Genomic DNA, 19,925 nt, shown 5'->3' on the forward strand with positions numbered 1-19,925 from the left:
AGCCAGGCATGGTGGTACACACCTTTTAATCCCAGCACTCGGGAGGCAGACACAGGAGGATTTAGGCCAGTCTTGTTGAGCTTGCCTGAAAAAAAAAAAAAATCACCATAGTGCTAAAAAGTGACAGGAGAGATGGTGGTTAAGGCACTTGTCCTAAGTTTTCATTCTCCAGTACCCACATAGCCAAGCACAAGGACAGCCAAAGGAAGAATAGGACGGCTTACAATGTAATCTTCCAGACATAAGATGGCCTTGATACTCATGAACTCACAGTGCCTGATAAGACCTACACAAGACCTTCATAATAATTGTAAAAAATAATGACATCAAAATAGAAGAGACACTAATTGGAAAGAAGGGATTCAGTGGAGGGTGTCTTTGAGAGGGGAGAATGGGGGTGGGAATCATCATGGCTTATTGTCTATACTTATGGAAGCTGTAAATTAAGTCTTTAAAAAAAAAAATACCTAGCCAGCCATGGTGGCACACACCTTTTATCCTAGCACTTGAGGGGCAGAGGTAGGAGGATTGCCATGAGTTCGAGGCCACCCTGAGATTACATAATAAATTCCAGGTAAGCCTGAGATAGAGTGAAACCTTACCTTGAAAAAACAAACACACACACACCTGAGGGCCGGAGAGCTGGCTTAGCGGTTAAGGCACTTGCCTGCAAAGCCTAAGGACTCATGTTTGACTCTCCAGATCCCACATAAGCCAGATATACTAGGTGGCACATGCATCTGGAGTTCATTTGCAGTGGCTAGAGGCCCTTGCACACCCATTCTCTCTCTCTCTAATAAATAAATAAAAATATTTTTTTAATTAAAAGTAGTTAGAATGCTACATTTTATATTTGTTTGAAGAGGAAGGGGGGCGCAGCAGCTGGTTTAGCGCCAGGCCATCCTGGGCCTCATAGTGAGACCATACATAGGAGAGGCGGGACGAGGTGGGAAGGGGAACGACAGACCACAGAACAACCCAATGTGATTCACTTCACTGCCTTCCCAAGACTTCTTGGAGTGGCCCTTTTGGCTCTGAACTCATGGAATTCATACCTTCCCAACACACATAGCTGTGATCATTCATAATCTTCTAGTTGTAATTGTGGTTCACGTCTTTACGTGGTTCATGTCTTATTCCTCAATTTAGATGCAAGCTTTTTTTTTTTGTAACCATCTTAATAGTGCTCAGTAAGCATCTGTTATTAAGTAACAGGCCTCAGAATAGCAAAATTCAAATGAAATGAGGAACCACAATATTAATGTTAAAAATATTTATTTTCTAAAAGATCACACAAAAGTTGGCAAAAAGAAGTAAAGTCAACTATCTTACAATCATATCTGGGCTAAGAACAAACAGCTGCCTAAAGAAACTCGTAGCTAGAGCAACTGTAGGGACCAGGATAATGACTGTCCAATGCAGACAGTAGCCCAGGTCAGACACGTTGGGGCAGCGCTGATGCACCTTTCCAGTACAGAAACCAGAGTTCATTCTTTAGACATGTTCTTGATGGTCTTGTGCTCTTTCATGGCCTTCTCCCACTCATTGCCATTGAACTCCTCAGTGACCACACTCCTCACGGTGCCCTCATCCAGGCAGTGTGGGGCAATTCCTAGGGCCAAGTGACACAGAGAAAGAAGGGTTCCAAGTGTGGTTAAGTCCAGACAGTGCATGAGACAAACTCCCTACTGCAGGCAGTATATAACACATTTCTTTTTTTCTCCCTCCCTCCCTACTTTCCTCTTGTCCTTCCTTCCTTTTTCTCTCTCTCTCTTTTTTTTTTAAACATAGGGTCTCACTCTAGCCGAGGCTGACCTGGAATTCACTGTATTCTCAGGGTGGCCTTGAACTCACGGTGGTCCTCTGCCTCCCAAGTGCTGGGATTAAAGGTGTGTGCCACAACGCCTGGCTCCTTTTTCTCTTTTCTGTTTGTGTGTGTGTGTTTGAGGCAAGGTCTCACTAGCCTAGGCTGACCTGGAACTCACTACCTCAGACTGGCCTGAACTCATGGTGCTCCTCCTACCTCAGCCCCCCTAGTGCTGGGACTAAAGGGTCTCTTGCTGCTGCGCACTCCAGACATGCAGGCCTATTCCCCACCAGTTCCCTTTCTATCCTTAAAATCTCTTCACAGTTCTACAGCACCAGTGAACAAAAAAAGAAACCAATTCTGGGGCTGGAGAGATGGCTTAGTGGTTGAGGCACTTGTTTACAAGCCTGACGGCCCAGGTTCGAATCCCCAGGACACACATAAGCCAGACACACAAAGTGCCGCATGCCTCTGAAGTTCATTTGCATTCTCTCACTCTCTCCCTCGACAGCTTACAAATAATAAATTAATTAAAAAAAAAAAAGTCTGATAAAGATTTTACTATGGGCTGGAGATGGCTCAGCAGTTATCAGCACTTTCTTGCAAACCTTGCTGGCCTGGGTTAGATTCCCCAGTACCCAGGTTAAGCCAGATGCACAAAGTGGCACGTGTGTCTGGATTTCATAGGCAGTGGCAAGAGGCTTTGGGGGCCCATTCTCTCCCTTCCTCCTTCTCTCTCCTCCACTCTCTCAAATAAATACACAAAATTATTTTTATTCTTTTTTGTTGTTGTTTGTTTGTTTTTCAAGGTAGGGTTTCACTCGAGCCCAAGCTGACATGTGTAGTCAGTCTCACGGTGGCCTCAAACTCATGGTGATCCTCCTACCTCTGTCTCTCAAGTGCTGGGATCAAAGGCGTGCACCACTACACCTGGCCAAAATTACTTTTCAAAAAGACTTTGTTAGCTAGGCATGGTGGCGCACGCCTTTGATCCCAGGACTTGGGAGGCAGAGGTAGGAGGATCGCTGTGAGTTCGATCGAAGCCAGCCTGAGAATACATAGTGAATTCCAGGTTAGCTTGGGCTAGAGTAAGACCCTACCCCAAAAAACCTAGGTGCTGGAGAGACAGCTTAGTGGTTAGGGCACTTGTCTGCAAAGCCAAAGGACCCAGGTTAGATTCCCCAGGACCCACATAAGCCAAATGCCCAAGGTGGCACATGCACCTGGAGTTTGTTTGCAGCGGCTAAAGGCCCTGGCATGCCCAATGTCTGTCTGTCTGTCTGTCTCTCTCTCCATCTCTTTCTGCCAAATAAGTAATCAATTTGTTAAAAAGACTTTGTTATCTGGGATGCAGACCCTTCACCAGAACCAACCTTACAGCCTATTACAGGAAAAAAAAAAAGCTGCCAGGAACCTCATTCCAGCACCCCTGCCCTGGCAGGAGGCAGACCAACCATGTTCACCTGTCCAAGTAGCATTCACACCCCAAACACCCGGGGGTCTTCCCATCCCAAGCTCACTGTCTACTCACCAAAGCCCCCAGGGTTGGAGCGGGGAGTGTAGAAGCTCTGGACACCGCACCTCTTACAGAAGGTGTGTTGAGCTTTGTGCGTGTTGAACGTGTAAGTCGTTAGGCTCTCGGCTCCCTAGGTGAACAGAGAGAAATGAGCTTCCTCTTTTTACAGAGCTTTTTCTTGTTTCTCTTCTTGTTCTAGCTCAGGTTGACCTGGAATTCACTGTGTAGTCTCAGGCTGGGCTGGCATTGAACTCACAGCAATCATCCTACCTCTGCCTCCCAAATGCTGAGACTAAAGGTATGTGTCACCACACCTAACAAGAGTTTCTTTTTCTTTTCTTCTCCCCACCCCTTGTTTTTTTAAGGTAGGATCTCACTCTAGCCCAGACTGACCTAGAATTTACTCTGTAGTCTCAAGCTGGCCTCAAACTCACTGTGACCCTCCTACCCCAGCCTCCCGAATGCTAGGATTAAAGGTGTGCACCACCAATGCCCAACTAGCCCAAGATTTTTACTTTTTATTTTTTATTTATTTATTTATTTTTATTTATTGGTCTTTTTAGGTAGGGTTGCTCTAGCCCAGACTAACCTGGAACTCACTGTGTAGTCTCAGGGTGGTCTTGAATTCTTGGCAATCCTACCTTTGCCTCCGGAGTGCTGGGATTAAAGGTGTGCACCATCAAGGCCTATCAAGAATTTTAATATCCGGGCCTGGTGGCACACGCCTTTAATCCTAGCTCTCAGGAGGCAGAGGTAGGAGGATCACCATGAATTTGAGGGCCACTCTGAGACTACAGAGTGAATTCCAGATCCGTCTAGACTACAGTGAAACCCTACCTCAAAAAAACAACAAAAAAAATTTTTTTAATTAAAAAACACAGCCAGTGGGCTGGAGAAATGGCTTAACAGTTAAGGCACTTGCCTGCAAAACCTAAGGACCCAGGTATGATTCCCCAGAACACATGTAAGCCAGATGCACATGGTGGTGCATGTGTCTATAGTTTGCTTGTAGTGGCTAGAGACCCTAGTCCACCCATTCTCTCTCTTTCTCTCCCTCTCTCACTAATAAATAAAAAATAGTATTTTTTAAAAGGGTCAGGTGTGGTGGTGCATGCCTTTAATTCCAGCACTTGGGAAGCAGAAGTAGGCAGATTGCATGCAGTGAGTTCAAAACCACCCTGAGACTACATAGTGAATTCCAGGTCAACCTGAGCTAGAGTGAAGCCCTACCTGGAAAAAACAAAATAAACAAATAAAAAGAAAAACACAGCCAGGGGCTGCCTCCTGAATGCTGGAATTAAAGGCATGCACCTCCATGCCTTGCTGTGTTTTTGTACACCTGACTTATTTTATTATTATTATTATTTGTTTGAGAGAGAGAAAGAATGGGCATGCCAGGGCATTCCAGCCACTGCAAACGAACTCCAGATGCACACCCTTAATCCCAGCATTCAAGAGGCTGAGGTCGGAGGATCACTGTGGGTTAATAGGCCAGCCTGGGGCCAGAGTGAGAGCCTGCCTGGGGGTGGTGTGGCTCTGGGAGCTCAGAGCCCTTGAAAGGGTCCAGGAGTGCTTAGCATGGCTTCTACCCTCTCTGGCCCTGGTCTTCAACACTGACCTTCAGGAGCTTGAAACGAGAAGCCGGAACAATGAAGTGTCTGTTCTGCTTCTTCTTGCAAATGCTACAGCTACAGAGAGAGAACAGATTCCAGACTGTGAACTGCCATCTACATCGCACACCCACCCAAGCCCGATGCCTGGAGAACCAGGTGCACAGGACACCTGAGGCTTCTGGTCTGTGTGGCAGTGAAGCCTGCTGGTCCCAGAGCCAGCAAGGGAGGCTACGCCCCACTCAGCAGCCCAGGACCTCATTTTTGCTGCCCATTCACCCCCAAAGCAAAACCTTGGACTTAGCAGACACTTAAGAAACAAATATCAGGCACTGTTAAAATCTCAGCCTCTGAGACATTCACTACAATCAGAAAAAGAAACTTAGTTCTACCTGTTATCTCCACATTAGAAACAAACTCTGAATATTTTACCCCAAAATGCCAAATTGGAAGTTTAATCAAAATCTGTTCGTTTGGGCTTGGGTGATATCACATGCATTTAATCCCAGCACTCAGGAGGCTGAGGTAGGAGGTATATATATATATATTCATTTCAATCTACCTTTAAAAAAATATTTATTTGGGCTGGAGAGATGGCTTAGCGGTTAGGCACTTGCCTGTGAAGCCTAAGGACCCCAGTTCGAGGCTCGACTCCCCAGGACCCACGTTAGCCAGATGCACAAGGGGGTGCAAGCATCTGGAGTTCGTTTGCAGTGGCTGGAAGCCCTGGCGCACCCATTCTCTCTGTCTACCTGCCTATTTCTGTATCTCTCTCTCTCTCTCAAATAAATAAATAAAAATAATTTAAAAATATATATATATATATTTATTTATTTGAGAGAAAGACAATAGGCATGCCAGGGCCTCTAGCCACTGCAAACCAACTCTAGACATATGTGTCACCTTGTACATCTGATTTATGTGGGTCCTTGGGATTCAAACTTGGGTCCCTAGGCTTCACATAAAGCCCTTAACTGCTAAGCCTTCTCTCTGGTCCTGCTTTTTTTTTTGGTTTTGTGCAGCAGCAATGAATACTGAGCATCGTAAGTACATCTGAAGCCTTCAATTTACCTTTTTTGGTTTTTTTTTTACTTTAATTTTTTTTTTAATTTATGACAGAGATAGAAAAAGACACACATACAGGGAGAGAAAGAATGGTGCCAGGGCCTCCAGCCACTGCAAACGAATTCCAGTCACATGCGCCACGTGGTGCATCTGGCTTTCGTGGGTCCTGGGGAATTAAACCTGGGTCCTTAAGCTTCACAGACAAATGCCTTAAGTGCTAAACCATCTCTCTAGCTCTGTTTTTTTTTTAATTAATTAATTTATTTATTTATTTATTTAGGTTTTTCGAGGTAGAGTCTCATTCTAACCCAGGCTGACCTGGAATTCACTATGGAGTCTCAGGGTGGCCTCAAACTCACAGCAATCCTCCTTCCTCTGCCTCCCTAGTGGGGGAATTAAAGGCGTGCACCACCACGCCCGGCTTTTCTTTTAATTTTTAAAAATTGGGTTTTTTTTTTTTTTCTTTTCTTTTTTTCAAGGTAGGGTCTCATTCTGGCTCAGGCTGACCTGGAATTAACTATATAGTCTCAGGGTGGCCTCAAAATCACCATGATCCTCCTACCTCTGCCTCCCGAGTGCTAGGATTAAAGGCATGTGCCACCACACCCAGCTGTTTTAATTTTTTGGTTTTTTTCAAGGTAGTATCTTGCTCTAGTCCAGGTTGACCTAGAATTCACTGTGTAGTCTCACGGTGGCCTTGAACTCATGACAATCCTCCTCCCTCTGCCTCATAAGTGCTGGGATCGGTTTTGTTTTATTTTAATGCAGGGTCTCACTTTTAACCCAGGCTGGTCTCCAACTCACTGTAATCCTTCTATGTCATCCTCCTAAATGCTAGGATTAAAAACGTACATTACCATGCCCAGTAACCTGTTCTTTTAATACATTTATTTTATTTCTTATTTTTTTTATTTTTTAAATATTTTGTTATTTATTTATTTATTTGAGAGAAAGAGGCAGAGAGAGAGAAATAAAGAATGAGTATACAGGGCCGCCAACCACCAGACACATGTACCACCTTGTACATCTGGCTTAAGTGGGTTCTGGGGAATCAAACCTGAGTCCTTTGTTTTTGGGCTTTGACAGGTGAACCACCCCTTACCTGCTAAGCCATCTCTCCAGCACTGTTGCCCCCTCCCCAAGGTAGAGTCTCACTCTAGCCCACGCTGATGGAGCAGTCACTCTTGTTGTTCCAGGCTGGCCTTGAACTCACAGTGATACTCTTACCTCTGCCTCCCGAGTGCTGGGATTAAAGGCGTGCGCCACCAGGCCCAGCTTATTTTATTTTTATTTATTTTTCTTTTTTTAATTTTTTTTAATTTTTATTAGCATTTCCCATGATTATAAAAAATATCCCATGGTAATTCCCTCCCCCCCCCACTTTCCCCTTTGAAATATTTCTTTTTTTGAGACAAGATCTCATAGCCCAAACTGGACTCCAGCTCACTGTGTACCTCAGGATAACCTTGTACAACTTTTATTTTAAAATTTACTCATTTGCACATGTAATTGTGTATGTGTGATATACCAGAGCCTCTTAATGCTGCAAACAAATGACAGAGATTTATGAACACTTTTGGGTCTGGCTTCAAGTGGGTGGCTTGAGAATTGAACCTGAGTTGGCAGACTTTACAAACAAGTGTCTTTAACCACTAAGCCACTTTCTCAGTGCCAACCTTAAACTTCTGATCCTTCTGCCTACACCTCCCTCTTAAATTCTGGGATTATAGGAATGTTCCACTTCACCCAGTTTATGTGGTGCTGGGAAATGAATCCAGAGTTTTCTTCATTCTAAGCAAGCACTTTACCAACTGAACTATATCCATAGACCCAATCCACCTTTTGAAAAATTCTGATTTACAAGATTCTCCAACAAATTATGCCACCCTATTTCTTTCCAAATCTGGACTCTATTTCAGTTGTTGCTGTTGTTGTTGTTTTGTTTTGTTTTTTGAGGTAGGGTCTCACTCTAGCCCAGGCTGACCTGAGATGCACAATGTAGTCTCAGGGTGGCCTTGAACTCATGGTGATCCTCCTACCTCTGCCTCCCAAGTGCTCAGATTAAAGGTGTGCACCACCACGCCCAGCATGGACTCTTTTTTTTTTTTTAATTTTATTTATTTATTTATTTGAGAGCGACAGACACACAGAGAAAGACAGATAGAGGGAGAGAGAGAGAATGGGCGCGCCAGGGCTTCCAGCCTCTGCAAACGAACTCCAGACGCGTGCGCCCCCTTGTGCATCTGGCTAACGTGGGACCTGGGGAACTGAGCCTCGAACCGGGGTCCTTAGGCTTCACAGGCAAGCGCTTAACCGCTAAGCCATCTCTCCAGCCCCCAGCATGGACTCTTATTAGTAGCCTAGACAGGTCTCATTTGAGTAACTTCACAGTATTTATTATTCATATATAATCTAGGTACCATTTAAAGGCAAAAAGGATTGGACCCTGCTGAGTAATCAGGTACATACCAATGACTAGTCCAGAGTCCTTGCTGTATCATAATGTCAGGGAAGGTGCCAAGAAGCAGGCCTCCACTGATCCTGGTGGTAACATGTGTCTTATCCCAAGAATAACGTAAGAGTGCCAGCACATGGGTACTCGGGGTGCACACGCTCCGTGCATTTGCCTCTTGGCTGGACTCCTACAAAGATTCTGCCTCAAGTTCCTCCCTCTACCTGATCCACCTATAGCTAAACACTCCCAAAACATCAGTGGTATCACTCGCAGGGGTAACTCTACCAGCCAAGGTCCTGAAAATCCTGTTCTTTGCCACCTGGGACTGCAGAAGCTGTAGGAACTCCATGGTACGCACACACACCACATCTCTCCCTCTCTCCCTCCACACCCCGTCTACAAGCTGTCATTCTGAGTAACTTCGTTCAGACTTTTGGCCGACCCTGACCTTTCAAAAACAAATTTTATCATTGAAAACTTCAAGTCATATATAATGAGAACAAGTAGAACAATGAATCCTTATGTACCAACGACCTGACTTCAACAATTATCAGCTCAAGGCCAGTGCTGTTTCATCTATGCCCCAACTCCCCAGATTATTTGGAAGCACTGCCTTTTAACATCTAAAGTCTTCTACACCAAGTTAGGAAGAAAATACTCACTTGCAGTCAAAGATGTGCAAGTCGGCTGAGGCCCAGACTTCAAAACGAACTGCTCCACAATGGCAGCCTCCCGTGTGCTTCACCAGGCCTTGGTATTCACTGCATGAAACAAAAACCAGAGCAGTTAGAACTCTAACAGGCAGCCAGAAGCCTTATGGCATGATGCCCTTACACTGTATTGTTAAAGGAAGACAGGCTCGGACAAAAATCTTTGCAATAGGACAACCAAGTACATTTCTGCTTTTTTGTTGTTGTTATTTGAGAGAGAGAGAGAATGGGCACATCAGGGCCTTCAGCTGCTGCAAGCAAACTCCAGATACATGTGTCACCTTGTGCATCTGGCTTTCATGGGTCCTGGGGAATCAAATTTGGGTCCTTTGGCTTTACAGGCATGTGACTTAACTGCTAAGCCATCCCTCCAGGCCCATTTCTGCTTTAAAAAAAAGTTTTTTAGAATTTTTAGTTTGTGTGTGTGTGTACGTGTATATGCGCATGCTAGAGTCTCTTGCCACTGCAAATGAACACCAGACATATGTGGCACTTTGCATCTAGGTTTATGTGGGTGCCAGGCAAGTTGAATCCGGGACTTCAGACTTTGCAAGCAAGCACTTTCAACCAGTGAGCCATCCCTCTAGCCCCCAGGGTTTTTAAGTTTTTATTTATCTGTGTGGTGGGGAGGGATGCCAGGGTCTCTTGCCACTACAACCACCACCAGATGTTGGGTGGCTGGAGAATTGAACACAAGCTTTGTAAGTGCCTTTAACCACTGAACCAACTTCTCAGCCCCCAAGAGGCACAATTTTATAAAAGAATGATTTAGAACCTTTGGTTCATGTGCTCTCTATATTCCTTTCCTATATTTTTTAAGATTGCAAAATAAAATGTTCCCAGAATTCAGAAAATATGGGTCAGGGAAAAAGCCTATCTCAACCCACCAACATTTTTATATTTCAACTAATCAGTAAAAAATTTAGGGCTGAGGCCAGGTGTGGTGGCACACGCCTTTAATCGCAGCATTTGGGAAGAAGAAAGTAGGAGGATTGCTGAGTTTGAGACCATCCTGAGACTACATAGTGAATTCCAGGTCAGCCTGGGCCAGAGTGAGATCCTACCTAAAAAATAACAATAAAAAAATAATAATAGGGCTGGAGAGCCAGTCATGGTGCTTCATACCTTTAATCCCAGCCCTTGGGAGGCAGAGATAGGAGGACCACCATGAGTTCAAAGCCACCCTGAAACTACATAGTGAATTCCAAGTCAGCCTGAGCTACAGTAATACCCTACCTCGAAAAAAAAAAAAAAAAAAATAGGGCTGGAAAGGAGGCTCACCGGTTAAGGCAAGTGCCTACAAAGCTTAAGCACCCAAGTTCAATTTCTCAGTACCCATATAAAAAGCCAGATGTACAAGGTGGCACATCTGTCTAGAGTTTGTTTGCAGTGGCTACAGGCCCTGACACACCCATATTTTCTCTCTCTCTCTCTCTCTCTCTCCCCCCTTTCTCTCTGCCTCTTTCTTAAATAAATAAATAAATAATTAAGCAATATATTTTTAAAAAACTGTATTTAGGACTGGAGAGATGGCTTAGCAGTTAAGGTGCTTGCCTGCAAAGTCTAAGGACCCAGTTCAATTCTCTAGGACCCACGTAAGTCAGATGCACAGGAGGTGCATGCATCTCGAGTTCATTTGTAGTGGCTGGAGACCCTGGTGCACTCATTCTTTCTTTCTCTCTCTCCTTCCCCTTTCTCAAATACATAGATAAAATATTTTTTTTAATTTTTTAAAAAACTATTTAATCTGAGAATGGTGGCTCAAGCCTTTAATCTCAGCACCCGGGAGACAGAGGTAAGAGGATCGCTGTGAGTTCGAGGCCACCCTGAGATTACATAGTGAATTCCAGGTCAGCCTGAGCTAGAGAGAGAGAGAGAGACCCTATCTCAAAAAAAAAGAAAAGTGTATTTTTAAAAATGTTATAAGCTAAGGGGGAAACCAATCACCCTCTAATTTTATTGGAGGCCTGCTCCATGGGAGGGAATACATCCCTGATACTGAAAAACTACAACGGGGTAGTCATGAGCCCTAGGGGTGTAATATCTGCTGGTGCCTGGCTAAATATAAATAATATGCTCACTAAACTGACCAGTAAACATTTCTCTTAATGTTCATACCCACTTATTAATGCTACTCTTATCTTTACTTAGAGAAGCTTGTCTTTTCAGATGACAGTGACCTTGCGATTACTCAGAAGGCACCATGGTGCTGAGAAGTGACAGAGGAGTGCTCAGCACTGCAATATCTCAATCACACCTTCCAAGCCTCAGGGTCTATTGCGGAAGAGGTGGCAGAAAGACTGTAAGAGCCAAAGGAAGGGTAGGATTCCTTACAACATGCTCCCCCCAGACACAAAATGGCCTGGATATCCATGACCTCACAGTGCTTGACACTACCTACACAAGACCATCATAATAGGAGGAAAATATCATGACATTAAAATAAATGAGAGACTGATTGAGAGGGGGAGGGGATATGAAGGAGAGTAGAGTTTAAAAGGGGAAAGTGGGGGGGGGGGAATTACCATGGAATCTTGTTTACAATCATAGAAGTTATCAATAAAAATTTAAGAAAGGGGGAAAAAAGCTGTAAGCTAAGCACCAAGGAAAGAGGAGAGAGCAGCAAAGGAAATCCAGAAGACATGACTACCGCCCTTAACAACCTTAAGTAGCCATCAAACTCCTCAAATATTTGATTGTGATCTTGATAAAGACAGACACTATGAAACAGTGAGACAGGGACTCAGCTGGGTGACTTGGATAAGCTTTCTGAGATGACAACTAAAGCTTCTGTAATTTTGCTCATGCTCTAGGACTCTTCATGTGCATGACTTTCTACATGATTTGACACATACTTCTCCTCCAGCCAGGCCCAGATCTGAATACTAATATTCAATGAACATCATAAAATCACTTCCAAAAGGACCAACCACTCTCACAAATAAAGAATGAGAAGGAGGGTGCTGAAGAGATGGCCTAGTGGTTAAGGCATTTGCCAAAGGACTCCAGTTCAACTCCCCAGAACCCACGTTAGCCAGAGGCACAAGGGCATGCATCTGGAATTCATTTACAGTGGATGGAGGCCCTAGTGCACCCATATTCTCATTCTCTCTCTCTCTCCCTTTCTCAAATAAGTAAATAAATATATATATTGAAAAAAAAGAATGAGAAAGCATTTCACTGACTTCTGGGCAATAGTCACAGGAAAAGCAGCTTGCTGCAGTTTTCACTTGCCATCTAATTAAGAAACGAGTGTTCTTTCAGGTTTCTTATGAAAATAAGAATTTATATTTCCATATGAAAATAATGTTCGTGTAAAAATAAAAATCCGCCTGCCAGGCGTGGTGGCACACACCTTTAGTCCCATCAGTAAGGAAGGAAAGGTAGGAAAAAAAAAAATCCAAACATTACCATATTTGATAACATTTACAATGAAAGCTTCATAAGATCTTTATGCCAAGAGGGATTCACTTCCCTCCAAACTTTTCTTCTATATAATGTTTTTTTGTTTGTGGCCTCAAACTCTGGACGAACCTCCTATCTCTGCCTTCCAAGTGCTAGGATTAAAGGCGTGCACCACCACACCCGGTCATACAATACTTTAAAAATATTTCTATTTTTTTATATTTATTTATTTATTTGAGAGTGACAGACACAGAGAGAAAGACAGATAGAGGGAGAGAGAGAGAATGGGCGCGCCAGGGCTTCCAGCCTCTGCAAACGAACTCCAGACGTGTGCGCCCCCTTGTGCATCTGGCTAACGTGGGACCTGGGGAACCGAGCCTCAAACCGGGGTCCTTAGGCTTCACAGGCAAGCGCTTAACCGCTAAGCCATCTCTCCACCCATTTTCTCTTTCTCATTCTCTGCTTGCAAATAAAAAATATTTATTTATAAAAATATTTCTATTTTTTATTTGCAAGCAGAGAATGAGAAAGAGAAAATGGGTGCACCAGGGCCTCCTGCCTCTGTAAACTCCAGATGCCTGCACCACTTTGTGCATCTGGCTTTATGTGGGTACTGGAGACTCAAACCTGGGCCATCAGGCTTTGCACACAAGTACTTTTAACCACTGAGCCATCTCTCCAACCCATCTATATAATATTTTAACAAAACTGTGTTATATGCATTTTTTTCAACAAAAAGTTTAGGGGATATAAAAATAAATGCAAGTACATAATCATGCCAATCTAATGCGTAAAACCTTTACCAGGTTTTTTGTTTATTTGTTTTCTTGGTTTTTCGAGGTAGGGTCTCACTCTAGACCAGGCTGACCTGGAATTTGCGATGTAGTCTCAATATGGCCTCAAACTCATGCCTCCCAAGTGCTCGGATTAAAGGCATGAGCCACCATGACCAGCTGTTTGTTTTTTAAGGTAGTGTACTGCTCTAGCCCAGGCTGGCCTTAAACTCACAAGGATCCTCATCCTCGGCTTCTCAAGTGCTGGGGTTATAGGCATGAGCCACCACACCTGGCAGAGGGAGACAGAAAGAGAATAAACACACCAGGGCCTATAGCCGCTGCAAACAAATTCCAGACACATGCACCACTTTGTACATTTGGCTTTATATGGGTACTGGGGAATCAAACTCAGGTTGTCAGGCTTTACAGGCAAGCGCCTTAACCACTGAACCATCTCTCAAGCCCAATGCCAACATTTTTAATAACTTTGTCTGGACCATTATCAAGTTGTTTCAGAGGAAAATATTATTTCAAATTTGAGGGTTTTTTAAGTATTTCATTTTTACTTACTTATTTGAGAGAATGTGCAAGCCAAGGCCTCTAGCCACTGCACGCAAACTCTGGACTAGGTGTCACATTGTCCATCTGGCTTACATGGATCCTGGGGAATCGAACCTGGGTCCTTTGGCTTTATAGGCAAGCATCCTAACCGGTAATACATCTCTCTAGCCCATGAGTTTTACATTTCTAAAGACTATCTTGTTTTCATGTGTATATGTGTTCACATGTAGGCATGTGCGAGTATGTGTGTGTGCACGTGTGTGTGCACGTGTGTGTGGAGGGCAGGTGACAACCCCAGGGGTCATGCTTAGGTGTGATATCCACCTCTTTTTTGAGACCGGGTCTTTCAGTAACTTGAAGCTCACTAATTAAATTCGACTGACTGGCCAGCAAGCTTTAGGGATCTGCCCATCTCTGCCCCTCCAGCACTGGGATTACAGACACACACCACATGCTCAGTATGTGCGTAAGTGCTAGGGGTTGAACTCAGAACCCTATTCTTACAAGGCAGCTCTGGTTTCATTTTTGGTTTCAGACTGGGTCTCTTGTGGCACTTGAACTCACGACATAGCCAAGAATTGAACTCCTGATCTTCTGATCCTGCTTCCCCCTCGCAAATGCTAGCATTACAGGTGTGGATCAATCACCATGCCTGGATTTTTTTTTTCTTTTTCTGAGAAAAGGTCTCACACTAGCCCAGCTGGACTCAAACTCACCAAAATCCTCCTGCCTCTGCCTCCCAAAGTGCTGGGATTACAAAGGTGGGCCCATGTCCAGGTCTGAAGATCGGTAATTATATCCCTTATACCTAGCAGCAGCGGCTGGCATGTAACAATACCCAAGTCTCAAATACCTAGTCCCAAGTGCCCAGTCTCAAATGTTTCATAGAATTACATATATATAGTCTGGCGTGATGGCACGCACCTTTAATCCCAGCACTTGGGAGGCAGAGGAGGATCGCTGTGGGTTCAAGGACACCCTGAGACTACAGAGTTAATTCCAGGTCAACTTGGGCTAAAGTGAGACCCTACCTCGCAAAACAAAACAAAACAAAACAAGAATTTGTTCTGGATTTAAAAAAAAAAAAAAAAACAGTTATAGGGTAAAATGAAAAGGTGAAGTACACTGAAAGCCAAATAAACACCCCATTTCCCAGACAGTGCGTCACAACCAAATGAATTTCTTCTGGAACAAGGACAGAGGAACATTTTTGTTGTTAAGGAATCGCAGTTCTCATATTGTTTGTTAGGCAACTGCTACGTTGCTCTTAGTTTTCCTAATGTTTTATTGTTCTTTTCAATTCATGAAATAGGTGGCAAGTGGGAGCTCGATCACCATTTCTTGGTAGCACAATGGTTAAACAGGGCTGCGATCCACATGACATCTGGGAAACAGAAGGCAATTCGGGTCAGAATAGTTTAATAGCTCTTTTCCAAATCGTGGGTCTGTGAGAAGCTCGTCCGACCATCTAGAAAGCTGGAAGCTCTTTAGAAGCGGAGACCGAGAGGCTTGGGAAGGAGAGCGGGCCGGCCAGCCACTCGGGATGCCCGGTCTGCGGAGAGCACACAAAGCATCCCTAGCAGCGTCGGGGCACAGCTTTGCGCGCGCTTCCCTCCGGCATCAATCACCGCCACCCCCCGCCCGCGCCCTGCACCCTCTCCCGGGGACAGCCTGGAACAATGGGACTCCGCCGCTCCGTGCGCTCCGCAACCTGCTCGGCTTCCTACCTTGCCCTCCCGCCCGCTCTCCAGAAACCGCACGTGCAAGCACGGGGCCGCGGGGTGGGAGGCAGAAGGATCGGGCAGCGGGGAAAGCGTGGACTTTCTCTGCTTTCCACGCGGAAAGCCCCTCCCGGGGCGCCCAAGAGTGCAGACCGACGACGTCCCACCTCGGGCGGCCAGGAGCATCCTCCGCGCGCCCCGCCGCCCCCCGCCGCCCACGAGCGCGGAACCGCTCCGCGGCTGGCGCCGACCGCTCCGCGCGGCTCCGTTGGTGCGCTCCCGCCGAGGTCGCCGCGCCGGCGGCCGCGAGCCCGGCTCCCGCACGGCCGGCCCATCCCGGCCCCGGGCCCGCACTCACAAGGTGTCCAGCAGGAGCTTGGCGGCACCTTCGAAGCTGAGCCGCTGCCGCTTCTGGAACGTCTCCCAGCGCTCCCGCTGCTCGCCCAGGTCGAGCGTGGACACCGAGGACGCGGGGGTCGCCGGGGTCGGCGGCGGCGGCGGCGGCGGCGGGAGCGGCGCCGGCTCGGCCGCCGGCGGCTCCTCGCAACCCGCCTTGTGGGCCCGCGGCGGAGACATCTTCGACCGCCGCTTGGCCGACGGCTGCCGGCTCCCGTCCCCGGCCCGGTTCGTGGAGCGCCGAGCACGGCTGTCGCCCCGGGCCGAGGAGGAGTCCGAGGCCCCCGGCCGCCGCGCTTTCGCCCGCTGCGAGGCCGCCGCGCTCCTCGCCCGCCGCATGGCTCCCGCAATCTGGTGCGCAGGCCTCACGGCTCGGCGCGCCCCCGCCGGCCTGCGCGCGCCCCCGCCGCCCCGACAACCCGCAGGCCCCGGCGGCGGGGGTGGGGTGGGGACGGGTGCCAGGCGCCCTCCAGCTCCGCGGGCTCGGGTGCCCGTTTACCTGTCCGCGAGCCCGACACCCACCCTGCGGGGCCGCTCGCTCGGGCCAGGCGCCCGCGCCTACTCCGCTAGATCCTGCGGGCGCCCCCGGGACCGCGCCTCCGGCCTGCGCTCGCGGAGACCTGGAGCCTCGCTGGGTCTGGCATGGGCGCTGAAGGCTCAGAGACCCCCGCGGGTTTCGAAAGCCAAGTACCCCGGGGCCTCGGAGACAGCTGAGGTCAGGCCTGGATTCACAGGTACTGTGGAGCCCGCAGCCGCGGGGAACTTCGTCTCCAAGATGGAGACATGGCACGGCCTTGCAGAAACCATCGATCCGCGGGCAAGAGCAGGCGTGTGGAAATGGTCTGACACCTGCTACCTGCAGTGTACACCGCAGCTGAAATTACAGTTCGTTTTCTTTAATTTGTGTGTGTGGTCTCTCTCAAGCCCAGGCTGGCCTTGAACTCACGATGATCTGCCTACCTCACTTCCTGAATGCTGAAATTAAAGGCCTGTGCCACCACAGCCAGCTAAAATCAAGGTTCTTAAACTTTTGTCTTTTTTGGTTACGTTATAAAGCAGTGTTCATACTGATTTTATTGTCATTTTTTAGGTATGTGGGGATCAAACCAAAGTCCTTGTGCATGCTGAGTGAGCAACATCCCCAGCCTCAAATTTAGTTTTGAATTTTAATAAATGAATGAATCCTGCTTGACATTCTGTTCACACGGTTTTACATACTATGGCACCAAAGTTTGAAAACAAAAAAAATCACAAGAATCGAGCTGGAGAGATGGTTTAGTGGTTAAGGCACTTGCCTGAAAAGCCAAAGGACCCAGGCTTGATTCCCAGTACCCAGGTAAGCCAGATGCACAAGGTGGCATATGCATCTGGAGTTTCTTTGCAGTGGCTGGAGGCCCTAGCACACCCATACACATTCTCTCTCTCTCTCTCTCCAACAAATAAAAATAAATATATATATTTTAAAAATCAAGCCAGGCATGCTGGCACACCCCTTTAATCCCAGCACTCGGGAGGCAGAGGTAGGAGGATTGCCATGAGTTCAAGGCCACCCTGAGATGACAGAGTTAATTCCAGGTCAGCCTGGACCAGAGTGAGACTCTACCTCGAAAAACCAAAAAAAAAAAAAAAATCATAAGAATTAGCCTGGCATGGTGGCACACGTCTTTAATCCCAGCACTTGGGAGGCAGAGGTAGGAACACCTCTGTGAGTTTGAGGCCACCCTGAGACTACATAGTGAATTCCAGGTCAGCCTGGGCTAGAATGAGACCCTACCTTGAAAAAAAAAACAAAACAAAAATAATAATAAAAATAGAAAATCACAAGAATCGCTGGTGTAACCCAGGATTTCTTTATACACTTTAGTTGCTTGATTTTACATTCTCGAAAAAATAACATTTTCTTTTGCTTGTTTTCCTACTTTTTTCTTCATGAGCTTAAACTTTCTTCTTTATTAATTCCATCTTTGTTCACTTAAATACTTTATTGAATTAAATGTACAGTCCAGCTGGGTGATGTGGTGCACACCTTTAATCCCAGCACTTGGAAGGGGGAGTTAGGAGGATCAAGGCCACCCTGAGACTACATAGTGAATTTCAGGTCAGCCTGGGCTAGAGTGAGATCTTACCTCAAAAAAACAAAAAAAGTAGAGTCCCTTTATCTTCCAAGTCTTTCTAACAATGAAAATATTAATGACTATAAATTTTCCTCTAAATATAGCTTTAGCTCTATTCATTAGGTTTTTAAATTTTTTTTATTATTTTGATAGAGCTAGTCAGAACGGGGCAGACAGAAAATACAGGGGCACTAAGACAAACTCTAGACATATGCACCACTTTGTGCATCTGACTTTATGTGGGTACTGGGGAAATGAATCCAAGCCATCAACCAAGTGCCATTAACTGCTGAGCCATCTCTCCAGCCCTCACTATTTTTTTTTTCTTTGTGCTACCTTGTGCATCTGGCTTACATGGGTCCTGGGGATTCTAACCCGGGTCCTTTGGCTTTGCAGGCAAGTGCCTTAACCGCTAAGCCATCTCTCCAGCTGCTCATTAGGTTTTAACATAAAATGTTCTCTCCTTAAGGTTTTCTAGATAGTATAATATATAACATATATATAATATACATAATATATGATATGTAATATATTATATAACTCCAATAAAGAAAACAAATTATGTAGATGTGTAGATAATACATCCAAAGTGGCGCTTGCTTTGGCAGCACATATACTAAAATTGGAACGATACAGAGATTAGCATGGCCCCTGTGCAAGGATGACACCCAATTTCATGAAGGGTTCCATATTAAAAAAGCTGTCTTTTTGTTTGTATGATTCCCCCCCCTTTTACTTGTTGTTTTTGAGGTAGGGTCTCACTCTAGCCCAGGCTGACTAGAATTCACAATGTAGTCTCAGGGTGGCCTCAAACTCACAGCAATCCCCCTACCTCTACCTCCTGAGTACTGGGATTAAAAGCATGAGCCACCACACCCAGCTTTCTCTCTCTCTCTCTTTTTGTTTTTTGTTTGTGTGTTTTTTGTTTTTTTCGAGGTAGAGTCTCATTCTAGCCCAGGCTGACCTGACACTCACTCTGTAGTCCAGAATGACCTCAAACAGTGATCCTCCTGCCTCTGCCTTCAGAGTGCTGGGATTAAAGGTGTTCACCACCATGTCTGCCAGACACGTTTTTTTTTTTTTTTTTCTTTTCTTTAACAACTTCCATGGTTGTAAACAATATCCCATGGTAATGCACTCCCTCCCCCTACTTTTCCCTTTGAAACTCCATTCTCCTTCACATCCCCTCCCCCTCTCAATCAGTCTCTCTTTTATTTTGATGTCATCATCTTTTCCTCCTAGTATGATGGTCTTGTTCAGGTAGTGTCAGGCACTGTGAAGTCATGGATATCCAGGCCATTTTGTGACACTGTCTTTTGATAAGTGGAGTTTTGTTTTGTTTTGCTTTGTTTTGTTTTTCGCAGTAGCGTCTCACTCTCGCCCAGGCTGACCTGGAATTTACTATGTGGTGTCAGGGTAGCCTTGAACTCATGACAATCCCTCTACCTGTGCCTCCCGAGTGCTGGGATTAAAGGCGTGCACCACCACACTAGGCAGTAGAAATTTTTCTTTTTCTTTTTAATTTTTTTTATTAACAACTTCCATGATTGTAAACAATATTTTTATTTTTTAATTATTTTTGTTTCATTTTTATTTATTTGAGGATTACAGAGAGAGAGTGAGAGAGAGAGAAAGAGAGAGAGAGAATGGGCGTGCCAGGGCATCCAGCCACTACAAACAAACTCCAGATGTGTGCGCCCCCTTGTGCATCTGGCTAACGTGGGTCCTGGGGATTGAGCCTCGAACTGGGGTCCTTAGGCTTCACAGGCAAGTGCTTAACCGCTAAGCC

General features: G+C 45.8%; 1 protein-coding gene and 1 non-coding gene across 2 annotated transcripts; one reads left to right on the top strand and one right to left on the bottom strand.

Annotated features, from left to right (window-relative positions):
* Nucleotides 1-1,258: 1,258 nt before the first annotated feature.
* On the bottom strand, nt 1,259-16,361 carry Cenpv (centromere protein V). Its single transcript, XM_045131478.1, has 5 exons — nt 15,985-16,361; nt 9,116-9,214; nt 4,942-5,011; nt 3,339-3,453; nt 1,259-1,612 (listed from the first exon to the last, which is right to left on the bottom strand). Exons 1-5 carry the CDS (start codon nt 16,359-16,361, stop codon nt 1,488-1,490), a joined length of 786 nt encoding a protein of 261 aa, XP_044987413.1. The 3' UTR covers nt 1,259-1,487.
* A 2,367-nt stretch (nt 16,362-18,728) lies between these two features.
* On the top strand, nt 18,729-18,832 carry LOC123453855. The gene has a single exon (XR_006633032.1). It is a non-coding gene; the product is annotated as a U6 spliceosomal RNA (small nuclear RNA).
* The last annotated feature ends 1,093 nt before the right edge of the window (nt 18,833-19,925 follow it).

Source organism: Jaculus jaculus, chromosome 12 (genome assembly GCF_020740685.1).
Source record: "Jaculus jaculus isolate mJacJac1 chromosome 12, mJacJac1.mat.Y.cur, whole genome shotgun sequence".
NCBI classification, from domain to species: domain Eukaryota; kingdom Metazoa; phylum Chordata; class Mammalia; order Rodentia; family Dipodidae; genus Jaculus; species Jaculus jaculus.